Here is an 18,323-nt window from a genome sequence, read left to right as displayed (position 1 = left end):
ATAACAAAAACAAGCTGCACTCCCTCCTTTGCTTTGGGCCACAGGTTGTGGTATAATCACAGGATGATCAGGATGGGATCCAACAAAGGCCCCCCAAGGCCTGGAGCACCAGCCCCAGTCCTGGTTGTGTCAGCTGGGAAACACATCCCTGGCTCTCCCCTGGTAATGCAGGCCAGGCCCGGGGTGAGACAGCCCCAGCAGAGCGCTCCTTTGGGAGGCTGGGGTCCATCCTGCTCTGGGGCCCCCATCTGGAGTTATGACAATAGGAGCAGTATTTCCCCTTCTGCTCCAGGCTTGTCCCAAATGGGCGTGTCACATTTGGAAAACACCAGGCATGAGCGCAAGTATGATAAAGGAGTGTTGATGCTCACCAAACACCTCTTAAATCAACCAACGACAACAAGGATATCTTTGTTTCTTCTGTCTTTAAAAGCTCTTTGTTTTTTATGGAAGCTCATGGATCAAAGTTATGAATGGAAACTCCATAAAGAAGGACGGTTTGTTCATTAATAATACAAAGCTTTCCCCTCACAATTTAAATATCCATAGTAGTTTCACATAAATTGCCAGCAACATAACAACAGGGAGTAACTGTGAGAAGGCACGACAAGCGGAAAATATACTAAACCCAGGGGACACAATTGTGGATGAGTTGTAGCTCCTCCTGATGCCAAGCTGCTCCAGTGAGCGTCATTAGACACAAATAAAAGCTGTCAAACTCTGCAGAAGGTCATGAGGGCAGAATTCATTCCTGCAGGATAAACGCAGTTCCTCTGCTTTATTATATCCATTCACTGACACAAGGAGGAAACCTGTGGTGGAAATGACTGGAATGCTTGTTAGGAAGCTGCCTGTCAAATTGGCTCTGGAGAGCATGCAGGCAGATGGGCTGAACAGAGCAGGGAGGATGCAAGCAGCCTTTATGTGTGCATGTCAGTCTGTCTGGTATCCATCTATCAATCCGTCCACACGGTGCATGTCTGTGTGCGACTGCGAGCAGACTCGCAGACTCCTCGGGTTGACCCTGCATATTCACAGTGATGACCTAAGACGAAAATCTGAGCCGCACTTCTCATGAAAGAAACACTGGTGTTCAGGTTGTCATTTCATCAGCGGAGCACAGATCCCAGGAAAAGAGGTGGAATTAAAACGTGCCAGGCTTAGACCTGCAATTTGGACGCTTCCGCAGACGGTAAAGTCGAGGTTTGGAGCAAGAGGAGGGGGGATTACGCAAAAAAAGGAGCACAAGGGAGTGCGAGTGGGCAATTACTCTTGTTTTTGTTTTCCAGCATTGCCTGTTTTTAATGAGGTTTGACCAGTGCGCTCTCAGTGATACATCAAAGCAACGTGCAACAGCAGGATGGGAGAAGCAGCGGTAATTGAATATGCTGCTACATTTATTTCCTAACAGGGGGACATCGGGTGTCTCACTGCCTGACTTGAATCCTCAAGAGATTAATAAATTAGATTTCAGCGGAACAATTTGTTAAGTATTTTAAAAAACAAATGTACAGTTAAAAGCAGGGATTATAAGCATGCTTTCAACACGAGCAGACAGGTATGGCTCTATGGCGCACATTACCATGCAGTGGAGTGGGAACACCACTCCAGGGTTAATGTAAACAAAACAACATGCTTAATTTAATTTAAAATCTGCTGTCTGCTCAGTTTTGTGTCCATTAACAATATGGTGTGGTGGTCTGCTCTTCCCAAGGTCACTCTCTGGACCGGCTGCAGTATTTCCGCTCTGTGACCAGCCATGAGAGGACTGGGATAGGTGGCGGAGAGTTGGGGGGGGGCGCCGAGCAGCGAGGGCGAAGACGGCCCAGCACACTCAGCTGGCACGGCCCAGCCACAGGGAGTATGGCATTTGGGCTCGCTGCCAAGAAAAAGAACAGCTCTGAAGAGATGCCAAAGTGAATCGAGGCAGGCACGGCCAAAAAGCACCTAATGCTTTTTAAATGTTATTTAGTTGATGGCAGCGGCTGATACTGGCCTACTGTTGGACCGGTGTTATATTACAGTCCCCGCGAGCGGAGCTGATGACCTTATGTAGGCTATTCTAAATGTTCGGCCAAACGCATTCTGAAGCAAATCTCAGACAGCTGGGTGTTGAAAGGGAATTTCAGTTACAGCATTCAGGCGAGGGTACAACGGTAATGTCTGAGTGCAGAAACTTGGCACATTTCCATTTGGTACCCTTTAGGTTAAAAGGGTAAGCACGGAGCACATAGCAGCGGGCTGTCAATGTGTGAAAGCTTGTGCATGTGCATGCATACTGTATATGTGATGGCGGTTCATAGAGTGTAGCTGTGGATACAAGGTATTATTAAAGTGAAACGTGGCTCCCAGAGGCATAGCGTAGGTTAAGACTCAGTGGAGCCAGTTTCTCATGTGGCAAGATCCCAGAGACACCAGCATGGGCCTGCTGAGTGGGGCATGGCCCGAGTCCAGCCAAATGGAACACAAATCGCCCCAAACTGTTCAAAACCTGGCCTGGAAAAATGAGAGTGGGATGTAAGGCATGCCATGTGATGCACAGTAAATATTTGGTCAAAATTAATGAAGGGGCGAAGTCTGCCAGGAAGCCTTTTTCTAGACGTCCACAGAGGGGAGACTGTGCCCAGTCTGGCATTAAAATTAAATTTCCTTCTGCAGACAACTGCTCACTGGCCTGTCTGCTTTCCAGCACCCACTTACCACGTCCTCTGCTCCAAACACACACCAACTGTCCAGGTACACAGTGTATCTAACCAAGTACTGTTTTTTTTACGCAATAGCTGAAAATGACTTGATCATGAATGTATCCCAGTTCCATAATTCCCATCTGTCAGTTTCCTCCACCTGACTGCAGAAATACTGTCAGACATCTGAAAAAAAGAAGAGCTGTCTTCCTCCGGAGTTGGAGACGGAGGGGGAGGGGGAAATCAGATCTGCGCAAGACAGCTGTGATGACAAATGCAAGAGACAAAATATCCCTATCGCCAACAGCCTTTCAAACTGTGTCGTAAGTGGAAATAACCACCCGGAGGATATCTCTTCTTCTTTCCGCTGATACTGAATTACATCGATCTTTCCAACATCTCAAAAAGTGATCAACGGTGAGGCAGCCAATACAGAGCCAGGGTTTATAGATAACCCATCATATCCATCATTTATGCTTTATTGGTACCTCTAATGAAGGCTGTAGTCTGCCCTGTCACACTAAGAGAGACAAATACAACGTGAGTGCCAATGCAAAGCCCATGTACGCAGTGGATGTCTGAATTAAAAGCAAACGGAAAGAAAAGTGGCAGCTCCATCAAAGTCAAAGGCTAAAGAAAACAATTTGAGTAATTCTTGTTTTGGTTACCCAGAACGATGGAGCCAAATACACTTCAAGATGTCGAACGGTTCCCCGTCATTATCATTAAAGCCATGAGCAGAGGTGCAGACAAAACTGAATAGCACGCTCTGAATAGGGGACATAATGAGTGAAGGATAAACACCGGCTGTCAGCACTGAGCGTCAGAAAGAACCACAACAGTCAAGTAGGACGGCATTTATCACAGAGCTCTTTCAGACATTTTGCAACAATGACTGAGCCAAAAAAAAGTTGAGATTACTGAAGCCGAGTGCATGTAGGGAAATAGATGTGAGGCTCTAAAACCTTAAGTGCACTTCTAATAGTTTGAACTACGAAGCTTTCCGATTAGGACTTGGTGACAGACGTGCAGCCAAATGCAAAAGCAATCTTGTGCTTAAAGCCTGAAGAACCTGTCTCACACCCGGTGACTACGATTGTTATTCAATTAGAGCTTCCATTGTATAAGCAGAGAGCAGGGGACGTGGGAGGGAGAGCGAGTGACTGCAAGAGAGGGAGGATTGTACCGTGAAAGGAGACCGAAATAACCAGAGTTTTTCAAAAATTGAAAAGCAGTTTAAAATCCCAAGGCTTTGAGCGGAAGTCACTCCTGTTCAAAGGGTTCAGGGGTGTTTGCGCTTCTTCCCACGAGGAAGCAGCACCATGCACGTTATCTACAGCAAAAAAACTGTTTGGGATTATTGTGTTCACTTCAACGGTGACATCAGAGTTAAGGAAAATGTCACCAATTTGCAGAAAGTGGGTAAGCCTGATAATAGATCAGGATTAGAGTTAATCTCCCAACTCAGAGCGTTTGTGTATTTACATGTTGGAAATTCACCCAGTTGTTTGAATCCCCCTCACCATGGTTACAGCTGAAAGGTGGGAGCGGCTCCAAAAGCGGTCCTATAATACTGAATTTCAAGGTCACCTTCTCATTAATTATGTTTTCCAGCACTTCCTCTTAAATAGAGCGCACCCCTCCTACTTTTATCAGCCTTTGTGTGACAGAATTAGCCCCCAGGAACTCCCAGAAAGTTGCTGATGAAGCATCAGGATGAGAGCGGCTTTTGAACATAAATCTCCTAATGCATCAATTGCACTGTGTGGATTAAAAAAAAGTTTCAAATTTAAAATAAACAGGAATTAATGTTTGATTGGAGGGGGCTTGTCACCAGAGGGAATCTTAAATACGACAGTATAGCAAAGAGGGGGAGGAACCAAAGACATTAATCAACTAATTAGCAGTCTCTCTTTTAACTGCTAATTTAATCTATTCCTCTCAGCCTCTTTAATGGTATTTTCCCCTGTCAGTTATAACGAAAGAGAGGTTTAGCATTTCAAAAGTGTATCCAGGCCTTGCAGTGAGAGGGTAATAGAATGGTCACAGAGGCTGGGAGGAGGCCTGAGCTCAGGGGGCGAGAAAGAAAAGAAGGATACTGGGGAAAGGCTGCCCTCAATGCCACCTCTCAGTCTCCCCAGTGGAGAAAATGAAAGGGAGGGGAGGTCTGAGCCTTTTTAAAATGCACAAGGCAGAGCACCCCACGGTAGCATGGCTTCCCCACCACAGCAAACGCCAGGCCCAGGGCAAGGCCACTGGGAGCTCCTGAGTACGCACAATTCAGACACATGAGGGATGCTGGCCGTTGTACACCGAGCCAAACCCTCAATGCCACACTGAAGCTTTGCACCAGGAGTGTTTATTTACTCAGCACTTCTAAAACTCAACCTCACCTCTCCCCAGATGTCCACCTTCAAAAAGGAAAAAAAAAAACCACCAGCGTCCTTGCCTCACACTTTTCCACCACTATCACCCTAATCAGCACATTCTCTGCCATGAGGGACCAGTAAGAATATGCAATGTGAGCACAGATCAAGAGTATTCCCAAAGCTGGTGTATCATGGCATGTTTGACTGCTCTGTCCTCCCCTCCGTCCTCCGCTCTTCCCCCTCCATCCCCCCTACACACCCCGGGGTAGCCTTTGTGCAGCCGCACCCCCCTCACACACTCCTCACACACCCTCAATCCCTCGTGAACCATTCTCTTCCCCTCCTCCATGCCTTACAATCGCCCCGTTAAGGCGACACAATGCAGCCTCCCCATCCCCACAGGCTTTTTTCTGCGTGTCGGCCTGCTTTATTTAAGAAAGGCTCTGCACTGACCGGCCACAAAAAAAGGCAAGTCTTAAAAAATTGGGCCAAAACAAAAAAAGTGCGGGGGATGGGTAAGAGGATGAAGAGATTCCTTAAGCCCCCTTTCGCCACCCCACACATACACAAACACACTCCCACCTCTCCGTCTTCCCTTCGCGCTCACATCTTTATTAGTGGAGTCACGGGGAGGCTAATCCACGGCGACGCTAGATCGAGTAAACATGCACATTCGATGCAGAATCACACGTGGATTCGCTTTACGGAGGTTGCTCATGCGTTACTGCATCTGCGATACAAACTTTTTGCATCCTCCATAACAGGAAGCAAAGCTGTGGGAATTCTAGAGGCGCCATTTCCGAAGCGAGACAGAAACCAGACAACACCTTTCATCCTATAAGGAGAAAGCATTTATAACTTCAGCACAGAGTCTCAACGGGGAATGTTTGTCCTCCACATCAACCGTCAGAGCAAATGCTTTTACTACACTGAATGACCCATGAGTCCAATATCCTGGACACGCCTGCTGCTTTCTAGTATCAGCCAGCTCCAGACTAAAAAGCTTATATGAAGTTATGTTCCACAGTATTCTTAGTGTAGGCGGCTTAACTCTGTCTGGCTATACGTTTTTAGAGCTTACACTGACGGACAATTTGACAGACAAAGTGATGCTTGCTAAATAAGCCATTCCAACATTATCAGCAAGCTGTGAGGAGAAGTTCTGCCTGTCTGAACTGAAGGCTGGTGAGACATCAGTTAATGCCTGAGGAGTTTGAAATACCAAGAGGTTGACACACTGGGCACTGGGATCTATCTCCAGTTGAATGAAATTGTCTAAATCCTCAGATTCTCCATGCAGACATGCGTATCAGCCAAGCTGCAGGCACGGCAAATTACAAACTATTGACGTCAGATGGATTTGTTAATTAATCCAATTAAGCAGTGCTTTTAGGTCATTAAAGGAAGAGCAGTTTGGGGAAAGCAGATCATTAAGAGTCACTGCCTAATTATCTGCCGTCAAACAAACTGCTTTGAAATGTTTATACAGTCAGTCATTAATGACTTAGTCCCAGTTCTCAGGAACAGGAAGAGGACACGGGCTGCCCTCCCACATTCCTCCATGTGGTTTCACTAAGCCAAAGTCTGCCTAATCCTGGATCTTAGGGTGTAAAACCCTGCTTGATTTGGATTAGGATCAGATTAATGTGTATTAGTGGAAGTTATAGAGATATAGCTTTCTGGGGATCGTCACCTCAAACAGGTGTGGGGTTTTTTTTCACCTTCGGGAAAGAGGCGACACAGAGGACTCTTTCCCATTATGTTTCTCCAGACACCTACTGCCCTCACACAGCATCAGTTCAGAGGGTCAAACAACATTATTTTAGGGCTATTTGCAACACCAGAACACAATTTCACGAAACTGATGAAAAAGAAGTGGGTAACTGTGAGAGACGGCGAGGAGAAGAGGCTGGCTTTAATGAGTATGTTTTCAGGCTGTGTGAAAGGTAATCGTGAGAAGACAGCAGACAGAGATAGGTCTCACCTGCGGTCTCTGGTCATTAATTGGCCCTGGAGCCTGCTGTGTCCTGTCAGATCATCATGATGTAGGAGGTGAAAGGCTCTGCAATTTATCAGCACTTACGAGTCAATTTGTCAAGACCTCAACAGCAAGGTGCTGCTGAGGCTGGGGCTGATTAGCAGGGCAGCACTCCCACTGCCCATATTTTTATCAGCACCCTTACATACTCACACTTCTGCACACTGCAAAGCCTGAATATAATGACCAGAGAGCTAGCAACAAAGTGGAAGTACAATCTTAATACAGGAGTCTGATAAACTTGATCCTGATGCTATATATCAGAAGTGCTTAAAAAAATTAATTCCTGAATCGTTTCTTTTAAATATATAAATAACTAGCGCTCCGTACGTTAGCTCGATGCTAACATATAATGGGAATTTCCATTAACATGCTAACGGGAATTAGCATCGCGATATTATCTTAACAAACGTTCCATTTTACTTCACTTGCTTAACATAAAACATGTGGGCTCATACTTACTTAGTTCCTGGCATATACTTCATATGCTCTGTGGAAATAGCTGCTGACTTCACATTGCTAACTTAATTTGCCACTCTGCAGCTTTTACGCTCCACACTGACCAAGCTACAGCAGCCTCAAAGGGTCAAAACTCGAACAAACCCAAAAAGTCACAATTTAAACTTACCAATGGATTAAAAACACAGCCAACATCATTTATATTTACCACATTTATATGCCCAATATGTCCAAAGTTTGAGAAAAGTTAATTACAGAGTTTATTTAACATTTGAAAGACATTAATTTAAAGATGGAAAGTGTGTCACATTTGTGCTGTGGCAACATTTATTTTGGCCCATGGTCTGATTTATTATTTTCTTGTGGCACTAGCTTGATGAGAAGAAACAGCTAAATGTAGCCGTTCACTTCAAAGAGTTTTTTTTTTTTTAACCGCTGTTATTAGTAGTAAAGCAATGATGCTGCTGAGATAAAACTGAGATAAAACAGACTGAATGACATGTGATGTGCATTGTTTTTGGAAATATGATTCATGATATAAACAATAAATCTTAATAAACTTGAAACATGAATATTGAATTGTAATACTCGTAGAATGGCAAACTTGAAGAATTGCAATACACATCCAATCTGCAGCCAAGTGTCATATTAGTACCAATTTGGGTTAAGCATATTGTCCCGGCTCTACTGTATATCATTCTAACAGCCCTTATCGCCTCAGAGTAAGCCAGAGTGTCATTTTGAGTGTGAGAAGTATAGTCACCTCTTGCCCTCATCGAAATGGTACCTCTGAGGTGAGTATAAGGTCTGACGAGCACTTGGAGGAGAGATAACAACCATTTAGTGAGCAGCAGGAGGACAGATCGCCTGATAACAGGGCTACACATGATAGATGAAGGTATCAATTTACAACCTTCAGACGGGGCAGGGCAGCAATACGCAAGTCATCACAAGTTTGACAAGGGCAAAGGTCATCTCATCTCTGTCTGTCTGTTTCACACGTACAAGTAATATAAAAAAAACTTTGTTACAACCATGCCAAAATAACCTTGATATTATCCTCAGAGATGTTACTAAATACCATCAAGAGTTAACTTCAGAGATCTGATACCTTCCCTACACTGGAATGAAGTTGTTAGCCCTCCAATTAGCAGCAAATATGAAATCTTTTCCTGGCAAGTGGCGTGTAATCCAATTTTCCTGACACTAGTGTCTAATCCGAGACCAATCCTTTGAGTATCTGCTGTCCAGTCCATCTCTTATTAGTAGGCCCTATTCTCACGCCTCTCCCCAGAAAACATCCCCACAGCTAGGCGTAATTGGAAACCCTTGTGTCTACCAGTCTTTCTCACAGGACAGGACCATTAGCGGCTCAGCCCAGGCTCGGGATCTGGCCGAGGGTGGAGCAGATGGAGCCACCACCCAGCTCTAAACGCTCACCTCTGACCCTACTTCCTGTTTAGGTGCTACAGCGTTTCCTCAAAACGGCTGTGGTGTCACAGGCTTTTCCCATCACCGCACCTCTGCTTCAGCCACAGAAAACAAAGGCCCAATTCAGGAAACCAATCAGGAAGCACGATTAACATTTGAATGTGGATGATGAAACTCTGCACAAAGACATCGACTCAGGACGGGATGAACGCGGCCACCAGACACAGAATTAAGACCTTTCAGTCTGAGCATGATTGAGATCCCTAGCATTTACACTCCTGCAGAAAGACTTTGCTTTGAGGGACATCTGAAAACAGATTTTGGACCGGTCCAAGAGTTTAGACAGGCAGGCCTTGATGGCTTTTCAGCTTTAAACTTGAAAATGATGACACTGTTACTGAGGTAATTAGAGGTGTGTTGGAGCAGAAGAGGGCCTGCTTTTACTCTGGTGCAGTAGGTTTGTTAGGATTATATTTAAAGTAAATGTTCTACCTTGTAAATGTTGGTCTCAAACATTTCTTTAATTTAGACAGATTTTGTGTAAAATGCTCCACTAGCTTCCCTTCAAGATGCACTTTTCCTAATGTCTCATAATAGGATGGCAGGCATTTGCTTCCTCATAACTCAGAAGCCACTGACCTGGAAAACCCCTGCTATAATGGTGCAGGGGCTCTACAGAGATATCCACGAGATGGGTGAGGAGGAATAAAGGATAAGACAATAAAGAAGAACACAAGAAGACAGAGACGACTGAAAACAAGCTGTTTTAGCTCCACATAAATGCAGAGATGGCTGAAAAGCTCAATTAAAACAAGACTAACAGTGAAAAACAACATGGAGGAGGCCATTAGAGGTGCTGCAGATTTTCATTTCAAAAACATGAACAAAAATGTTGCAGTCAGCAATAAGAGTCGTCCATGAGCAGAACCTCGACATACATGGAAACATGGTGTCCATGGGGGCTCCTGCTGTCCGCATGAGGGATGATAACTGCTCTCTCTCTACACTCATCCCACATGGATTCAGCACTTTGTGTGTGCTCGGCTCTTAAAAGTTAGAAAACCCTGAGAGGTTTTGGTCAAGAGAGGAACATTTCACTGTTGTGTTGAATGTTCTTGATTTTAAAGCGAAATGCAGCAGAGAGGAGCCTCTGACACAGATCAGACCAAGGCCTAAAACACACTGGCTCAATGTTCAGAAAGTCTTTTTTTAAAGCTGGGAAAGTTTGGGTCTGCATTTGCCTTGCAGCAACCATTTTTCACTGAGAAAGCATCTACATTTTGATATGATTTCAAATGCACTGCAATCCAACTGAGTAACTGCATAAGCCCTGTAGCTTCACAAATAATTAAAGAGATAAATTGGAAATTTTCTTCTCTGACTTTCTTTCTTTCCAAATTCAACTTCTGCAGCTCAAATAAAAGGTCAAGGCTCACAGATGACTGCTGAATAACGGACTTACCTGAGCACACATGGAGAATTCCTAACAGAAGTACAAATCCAATAGAAGTTGGAGACATAATTCAACGTCTCTCTTATGAGAAATGTTCTTGAGTAATCCAAATTATTCAGAAAGCAATCTAGGCATCCGCTCCTTCATGTCAAACTGCAAAAACAAAATCTTAGAATCCAGAGTTTGAAAATGTAACACCCAGATTTTGGTTTGTGAGTCACTAAAACCCAAAATGTCATAACAGTCCAAGAGCAGTTTATCAAGAGCTTGCTTTGGCTTCTTGTAATGGATGAGAAGAAGCGTTCAAAAGACGGAAAAAAATAATAAAATAAAACAGTTCCAAACAGCACGCAATTTCAACACATGCTCTGTTCCAGCAGTTCAGCTGAACTGGATGGTCGCATGTGTTCTAACTGGGCAGAGAAGTGGATGAGCTCTATCCCTTCCTTGCGTTCATCCCGTTGCTGCCGTGCGCTCACACCAGCCAGCCGATCTCATTCAAATCATTCAGCTCCTTTGTGCAAAAAAGGGACAAAATAACAAATCCACTGTGACTGAAAGTTGGGAGAAAAGTGAGGAAAAATAACGCGAGAGCTCGTTGTGGTCCACGCTGAGAGGCTCTGTCCCAGCAGTCACATTATTTCAGTCCAGTTTTGAATCTGTCACTTGAGATCGGAAACTTTGCGACTTAGTCCTGTCCTCCCTCATCCGCCGGATCCAGACGCAAGATCAGCGCAACTTTTCCATCACTTTTCCGCCGGTGCTCCGACTGATCCGCGCAGACCCCGAACCTCAGGCGAGAGGGGGCAAATACGAGCTCATATTCCCAGCATTTCATTCAAGGAAAGCGCAGCGCCTCGTCAATTGGTATGCGAGTTCCTACCCCCTCCATAGACCCGACAATGTTTCCCAGAGAAGAAATTTAACCTCTTCCCGCCTGGATCCCACCGCGCGGCGCAGCTCCACAGCGCGCACTGGCAGCCTGTGCTGGATTTTCTCTAACTGTGGCCAATAATAAGAGAAACCTTCTAAAACTATTCAGACATGTTGGTTTTATTCTTTGTGCGGTTCATGGCTAAAAACAAATGTAACAGCCTATTCCAGTGATATTCCTGCAGGGACTTACACTATGTTTTCGGAACTCAGTAGTTATTATATAATGGTTAAAAATAGGCTATTGAAGGTTTTATTTTGTCTGCTGTGGTTTCATACTCCATTAATATTTCAGTATTACAAACTAGATGTGCTATTAAGTCATATTTTTATCACTGAAATGTATTACAGGACAAAAATCATCAAACTATACAAACATGAGGTATTGTAAAGGTGTACCATTTTCATTCCACACACTTTGTGTTACATGTAAACCCTCTTCCTCCAGATTACATGCAGCTCTTCATAGCCCACATTAGACTGAGAATTCATAACAGCAAAAAACAGCAAACCTCTTATAGGTCTATAATATAATATATATAATGTATTATATGCAAATATAAATCCAAAGAAAACAACATCGAGTTATGCAGTCAGTGCTCTGTGACTACATATGGTTAAGTCAAATCTGGTTTGACAATTTATCTGCTGATCCATGTTCCTAATTTAACATTTTCCCCGATGTGACATAAACTTGGGACTTACCCACATAAAAATGTGTTTCTCATCTCTTTTTTCCCCAGTTCTGACTTCAATGAGCCCGGCTTTCTCTGCAGTGGTGTGATAAATTCATCCTATAGCCTCCTGCCATTTCTTTGAACCTCTGATCACAACCAACTTTAGACACAGAGCACCTTTTTTAGATCTGAGGAGTATAATTTATAAGTATGCAAGTTACCTTGCATTAAAAGAGCTGAAAGTTTGGGGGAAACTTGGATGACTAAAAAGAACAGCTGAAAGACTTTTACATTTCCACAGTTCAGCTCCGCTCAAAGCGTCTGACTGAGCATTTGTTACCCAACAGCGCCCTCCAGTGAAGGTTGTCTGAACTGAGAGGACCTGTTTCCATCAGGGGGAACTGCATAAGGTTTGACAGCTACGGAGTGTTAGTGACACATTAGCCTTCAAGCCCAGAGGTTTTTAAAGTGTGTCAAAATACTTTAGTGATGGTTCAGTGTTGTCGGCTGAACAGTGGAGAATCATCATATTTATTCTGCCGCAGCACTAATTTACACCGACTGAAAGAAGGAGTTGAACTAATCCGTGCTGAATTCATTCCAATCCACTTTCTCTAACTTGAGCACGTGGTTTGTTAAATTAATTTCCATTGGGTGCAAGGACTAATGTTTCAATATAGTATGCATCTTCATCACAGTGAAATAAACTGTCTAAACAGCCATCATGAGCACATCTTTTTCAACAGGAGTGCAGCAACACTCCATGTAGCACACTGGACAGTGAACATACAAATTTTGAATACAGTCTTTAACAAATAAGGAAGGAAGGAAGGAAGTTATTCTACAAATGAAAAGATCGACATTAATAAACATCCATCCATCCATCCATCCATCCATCCATCCATCCATCCATCCATCTTCTATACCCGACTGTCCCTTTTCGGGGTTGTGTTGGGGCTGGAGCCTATCCCAGCTGTCAACGGGCGAGAGGCGGGGTACACCCTGAACCAGCTGCCAGTCAATCGCAGGGCAACACATACAGACAGACATTCACACTCACACACACACCTGAGGACAATTTAGTGTCACCAATTAACCCACTGAGCATGTTTTTTTGGGCTGTGGAAGGAACCCATGCATGCATGGGAAGAACATGCAAACTTCACACAGAAAGGCCCTGCCCGACCCGGGGATCAAACTGGCGACCTTCTTGCTGTGAGACACATGCACTACCTGCTGCACCACCGTGCCGCCAACATTAATAATCTTACAAATAGAAAAAAAGACACCCTGCTGTTTGCTCCAAAAAATATGCTTAAATCTATTTTAAGCCATCTGAATTCATTTTCCTACCTCTTCAGTGACCTTTGCACGTCTCTGTGCAAAGGTCACTCCATGATGACCTTTCATGATGCTGACAGCTACTCGGCTGACATATTCAGACAAAAGTCTGTCTCTCACCTCTGAGCATGTTTTTATTTCTCATTCATCCATGTGTGCATTATATTACAGTTTTACACACTCCACTCCCACTCAGCCCTCATGTGCCCTGTTTTCCTGAAAGCTTTTACAGCCCCGGATCTGTAAAGTGGCTGTTCAGCTGAATAACATGAATTGAACAGTAAAATTTCCTCTAGCCAGCAGCGGGGGAACTGTAACATAGAAGCAATTATCAGCAAAGTCCTCATTTAGACCCACCGGGAGAGGAGGTAGTCTGGGAAGGCTAATTGTTACAAGAGGATGTGAGGATTTCAAATTTTTGATGTAGCACAGCAAAGAAAAAAAGCAGGAATGAAACAGTGTCGCACTAAACAGTCACTGTTACCACAGATCACTTGCAGAGCTCTCATCTGTTTTTCCACATTATGTGCAAATAATAGAACAGTAGGAAAAGAATGTGGAAAAAATAAAAAGAGACAGATATCAGGAAATTGTTCTGATGTTCCACTGTTCAATTTCAAAGAACATCCCACCCTAAAAAGGATACACATGCTCGAGCTACTCTTTGAACTCTGCACATGGCCCACCTGTGTCACCACATTTTTCCAGTTTAATGTTGCATCAAACCATTTTGTATTCAGCTTCGGTTTCATCCTCCCTCTATGGTTGACTAAAAAGGAAAAAAATCCCACAGAATGTGCAAGTTAGGACGACTGAGCTCCATGAACACGCTTCTCTGTCCTCTTTCCCCCCCTCCCTTGCAACCTTGATCAGACCAGCAGAGGCAGGAAAAATGACATATTGTCAGAGCCGTGATGGCATCGGAGATGGCGTGAGCTTTTAACACCACAGCCAAGAATACACAAGGTACAAAAGGATGGAAAAAACCTCCCTGGACTGCAAAGTGCTCCAAGGCTTTAATACGCTTTAATAACCACTCAAGAGAACCAAAACAACATTGCATGTCAAAGACTTGATGAGTCATTATTTTTTGGATGACACTTACGCAATATAGCACTTTTTGTACTTACTGTGTGAGACGTGGTTACATTTGTGTGGTTTGCTGTGGGAGTGCCTCAAAGTCTGATGGTTTTGGTGAGGTCCAAAATTATTCGGCAGCCGTTTGCACCAGTGAGACTTCGGTAACCCAGAGAGGCGATGGGTCCTGTGAGGACCCTTATGGTCTTTAGGAACTCCCAGCATGACCAGCATGGCAAACAGCAGCACCAGCAAACACGCAATCTGCATGGTGACGTGTGTGGACGACCCAGGGCCAGCAGATGTGCATATAACTAACATACAAGCTTTCTAGTTCAGTGGCTGCAGATTTGTATTCCTTGAAAAGTGCTAAATAATAAAATATCAGTCCAAAGATCCTCGTAAAAATGTTCAAAAACAGAAACAAACTGCAAACATCGCTGCACTTCCCACCATGAGCCCTTCATGCTGCTTCTCTTGAGATCTGCCAAATACATAAACCCCTGCAGTCTTGGCCAGTCTCCTAAATCCAGTGACAATGTTTCCCCCCAGAGTACGATGGGATCTTAATGAGGGCAGCTCTGTATACAATGTGCATGGTGAAGTTCACTCCCCTCTCCATCTCGCCATCTAATCGCTCAATGGCGAGACTGTCTCTCATCTTCCCGGCGTTTTGATCTCTGATAATTCTCCTTTTAATATTCAAAAGGAGTTTGTGGACGTTCCGTCTTTTCTTATGATGTTTCTATGCATGCAGCAGGACGGGGGTCCCTGTAGGCTGCATGCTGTGTCCCCTTTCAGCTGTGCTGGACTCCTCACAAAACCTAGGCCCCCTCAGCACAGAGGTGACGGGGTGACACACGGGCGGGGTAAAGTGAAGGAGCCCGCATTCCCTTTTCCCTAACTAAGACTATTTAATGGCTTTCATTCCCATCTCACCAGCGTACCAAACAAGATGGCATAAAACAAAACCTTTCCTCTTTGAAAAGATGCTCCCTGTTGAGAGGCAAACAAAACACTCTTTCCCAATAGACAGAAAAGTAAGAACACTTCTCTATCCTCAGAAAAAAATGACGCATTTTGGAATTTCACACTCCACAGGCTTAAGTTCTACCTCCTGAATATGTTAGGAAGTAAACAGAAACTTGTCAAAGTTGCAGCAGAGTCACCTTGGACAGAATGTGGCAGTCAGGTACAGTATGTTTGAGCTCCCTTCACAGGCACTTTAGCTGGATGGTTACCATACTTCACTTGCCTCACATTCACTTCAGCCTTTTATCATTCGTGTCTTGTCCTTGAGGAGCCATCCTTTTATTTATTCATTGTGCTGCTTTTCTTTTTATAAGACAGCAATTCATATTTGTAGTCTCTGTGAGTTGGCAGTGGGCAGCACGTCTCCAAGGTGTTTTGAAAAGATAAACACAAATAACATGAAGTAAAAGGACTGCCTTTGATTGAGCTCCTTTAACGTTTTCCAAGACAATCAGTAAACCGCTGCAGGGTAACTCTGTCCTGTTTCAGGTTTTGGGCTGTGATCCAGTTAAACAAGTAGCCCATCACAAATCAGAAGCAGTATCTAGGATGAGTGAACCAGTCAGGAGAGCGATGTCCTCTGACAAGAAAGGGCAAGACTCTCAGGGCTGTTTTATGCTCATGACCAGATCTGAAGCTGTGTGGAATAGAAATCTGTACAAAACTCTGGCTTTTTCATTTTAAAGCCGAGTCCTCTTCTCCTCACGAACCTCGATGGAGGACCAAAGGCTTAAAATAGTGGAGTGTAGACACATGGAATTGCATTTACAACACAGAGCCAACATTTATCCAGCCTCTCGCAACATATGGAAATCTCTTATTTTCAAAACTTCCTGCAAGAAGTAATTGTTGCATGATGGATATGTGTGGTCGCGGGAATCTGCAGGATATATCATGTTAAATGGAGGCTGCTTTGTCATGCAGTGGGCATGCGAGGAGGAGAAGTCCTCCTGCTCTGTCATGGTGCTCTTGAGAATGAGATGATTTTCAGGTGGCATGACAGATGGGTAGCATGGGACCAACAACGTCCGAAAGGAAGGGGTGAGAGACGAGATGTGATGTGAAGGAGGAGAGGAGAGATGACCTGAACTCCTGAGGAAGTTAGATCATATTGGTGTTACTGTGTCACTGCTAAAAGAGGCAACAAATCATTCCTGATTGGCTGCAGAGCGAGTGGCGAGGCTTCAGAAGCACAAACCGTGCCACCGCTAACTGCATGAGCTCCTGCCATCATAAGAAATCTATGTTTGACTTGAAAAGTATGAAGAACATAGTTGAGGTTAATGAATATGAGTTTAAGGGTAATGAACATGCCATCAGTATTTGACACTTGTCTTCAATCTAGTTAAAAGGCAGAGGAGTTAAATTCGAATCACAGCTGGCCTGTCAGAATAAAACCAACCATAGGCCTTGACACATATCAGCACAGACTGAAAGTGAAGCACTAAGTGCAGCCTTGTCATATTTCTGGAACATCTACGACAGAAATCTCAGTGATTGTCAGGCCATTTCCCCTGCCTGTCCACTGTGGACAATATTCTGGCCCTTCAGCTCTCCACAAAAGGCCAAGAATGTATAATTCTGGGCTCAATCCCAGAATAAATACAATTAGCCCACTGAGATGAACCTCAGAAACAAGCCAAAAAGTCTTTCAAAATCTGGACAACACTAAAAATGTCTCTTGTCACCATTATATTGAGAGTTTGCCAGGGAGTGGAGAAAGGGATAGGCGACACACAGCAAGTAGGATGCAAAGAAGAAGAAACAAAACATAAACAGAAGAGTGAGAACATTCTTCTTCTCACTATAGCCTCTCTGTTCAGCTTTCAGACCTGATAAAAAAAGACAGGGGTCCAGTGAAAGAAAATGACGGAGAACTAAACAAATCTGTTTCTGTTCAAGGAATGCCCCCATGCATGACGCTGCTGCAAGAAATGTGAGGCGAGGAGGGGGGGCAGACACCGAGGAGAAAGAAAGAGGGGGAAGCTTCACAGGATGCCGCGACGAGGTTTGCAGCACAAAGCAGAATGAGGCGATAAACAGGCTGTTGCTTTTCCGCTTGCCTGCGCACACTGAATCCCTCTTTCCCTGTGTCTTTTAATGGGCCTCACATTAGCATCTGTTTAGCGTCAGCCTCGACATGGCCTGTGGAGGCTGATTAAAATAACCCAGCTATCACATAACATACTGGCAGCAACATCAAAATACAGTCAGACGCTGGGATATTTGCAGCAGCAGACGTTCAGGAAGTTGAATATTCTACACTTCAGTTGTCAGAAAAAACGTTTATGAGTTGCCTGTGCTCAGACTCTCCTCCTGTGAGATGATGGTCCATATGGAAAGGATGGATCTAAAGTTTATTATGCTCGTAACAAGTATTCAACACTAAGATTACTTTGCAGCACTTCAGCGCAAAAGTATTCAACTTGTGCATTTCCATGTGTGGCTGCGCAAGCATAACAAGAAGATTTAATCACAATTAGACAATATTAAAGCATCTTTGGCTGTCCTTGAATTGCTGTTCCCCTCATTTGTTGGGTGACCTGCGTCTCACTCCTTCCCTCATAGAAATGCATAAAGGCAGAAACAAGCCGCATTGTGTTTCATGCTTAATTGACTTAATTGGTTTAGAGACAGGAGAGCTTTAATAAGCGACAGTGGGGCTCGGGGTAACTGAGCCAAGAGATTCCTTTGTTCTTATCACTGCTGGACCTCAGCCAATCACACGGCAGCAGGATACAAGACAAGATCCTGACCAAGAGCACAGCAACGTGCTGACCATTATTTAACTGAAAACACCATCAGTTCCTGCTCAAATCTCTTAATTAT

The 18,323-nt window shown here is 44.1% G+C and overlaps 1 protein-coding gene across 3 annotated transcripts in view; it reads right to left on the bottom strand.

The window, feature by feature from the left end:
• The window catches only part of robo1 (roundabout, axon guidance receptor, homolog 1 (Drosophila)), a 218,383-nt gene that overhangs the window by 115,627 nt on the left and 84,433 nt on the right, over positions 1-18,323 (bottom strand). The window contains exon 1 of one of the 3 annotated variants that reach the window (XM_070971048.1): positions 10,444-11,281. The exons of the other annotated variants lie outside the window; for them this stretch is intronic. Coding sequence (XP_070827149.1) covers positions 10,444-10,501 — 58 coding nt within the window. The 5' untranslated portion in view covers positions 10,502-11,281. Of the gene's footprint in view, positions 1-10,443; positions 11,282-18,323 lie in introns of those variants that run through there. 3 annotated transcript variants of the gene reach the window in all.

Source organism: Chaetodon trifascialis, chromosome 9 (genome assembly GCF_039877785.1).
Source record: "Chaetodon trifascialis isolate fChaTrf1 chromosome 9, fChaTrf1.hap1, whole genome shotgun sequence".
NCBI classification, from domain to species: domain Eukaryota; kingdom Metazoa; phylum Chordata; class Actinopteri; order Chaetodontiformes; family Chaetodontidae; genus Chaetodon; species Chaetodon trifascialis.
Note: the sequence above shows the minus strand (reverse complement) of the source record. Positions and strands in the feature narration are given on the sequence as shown.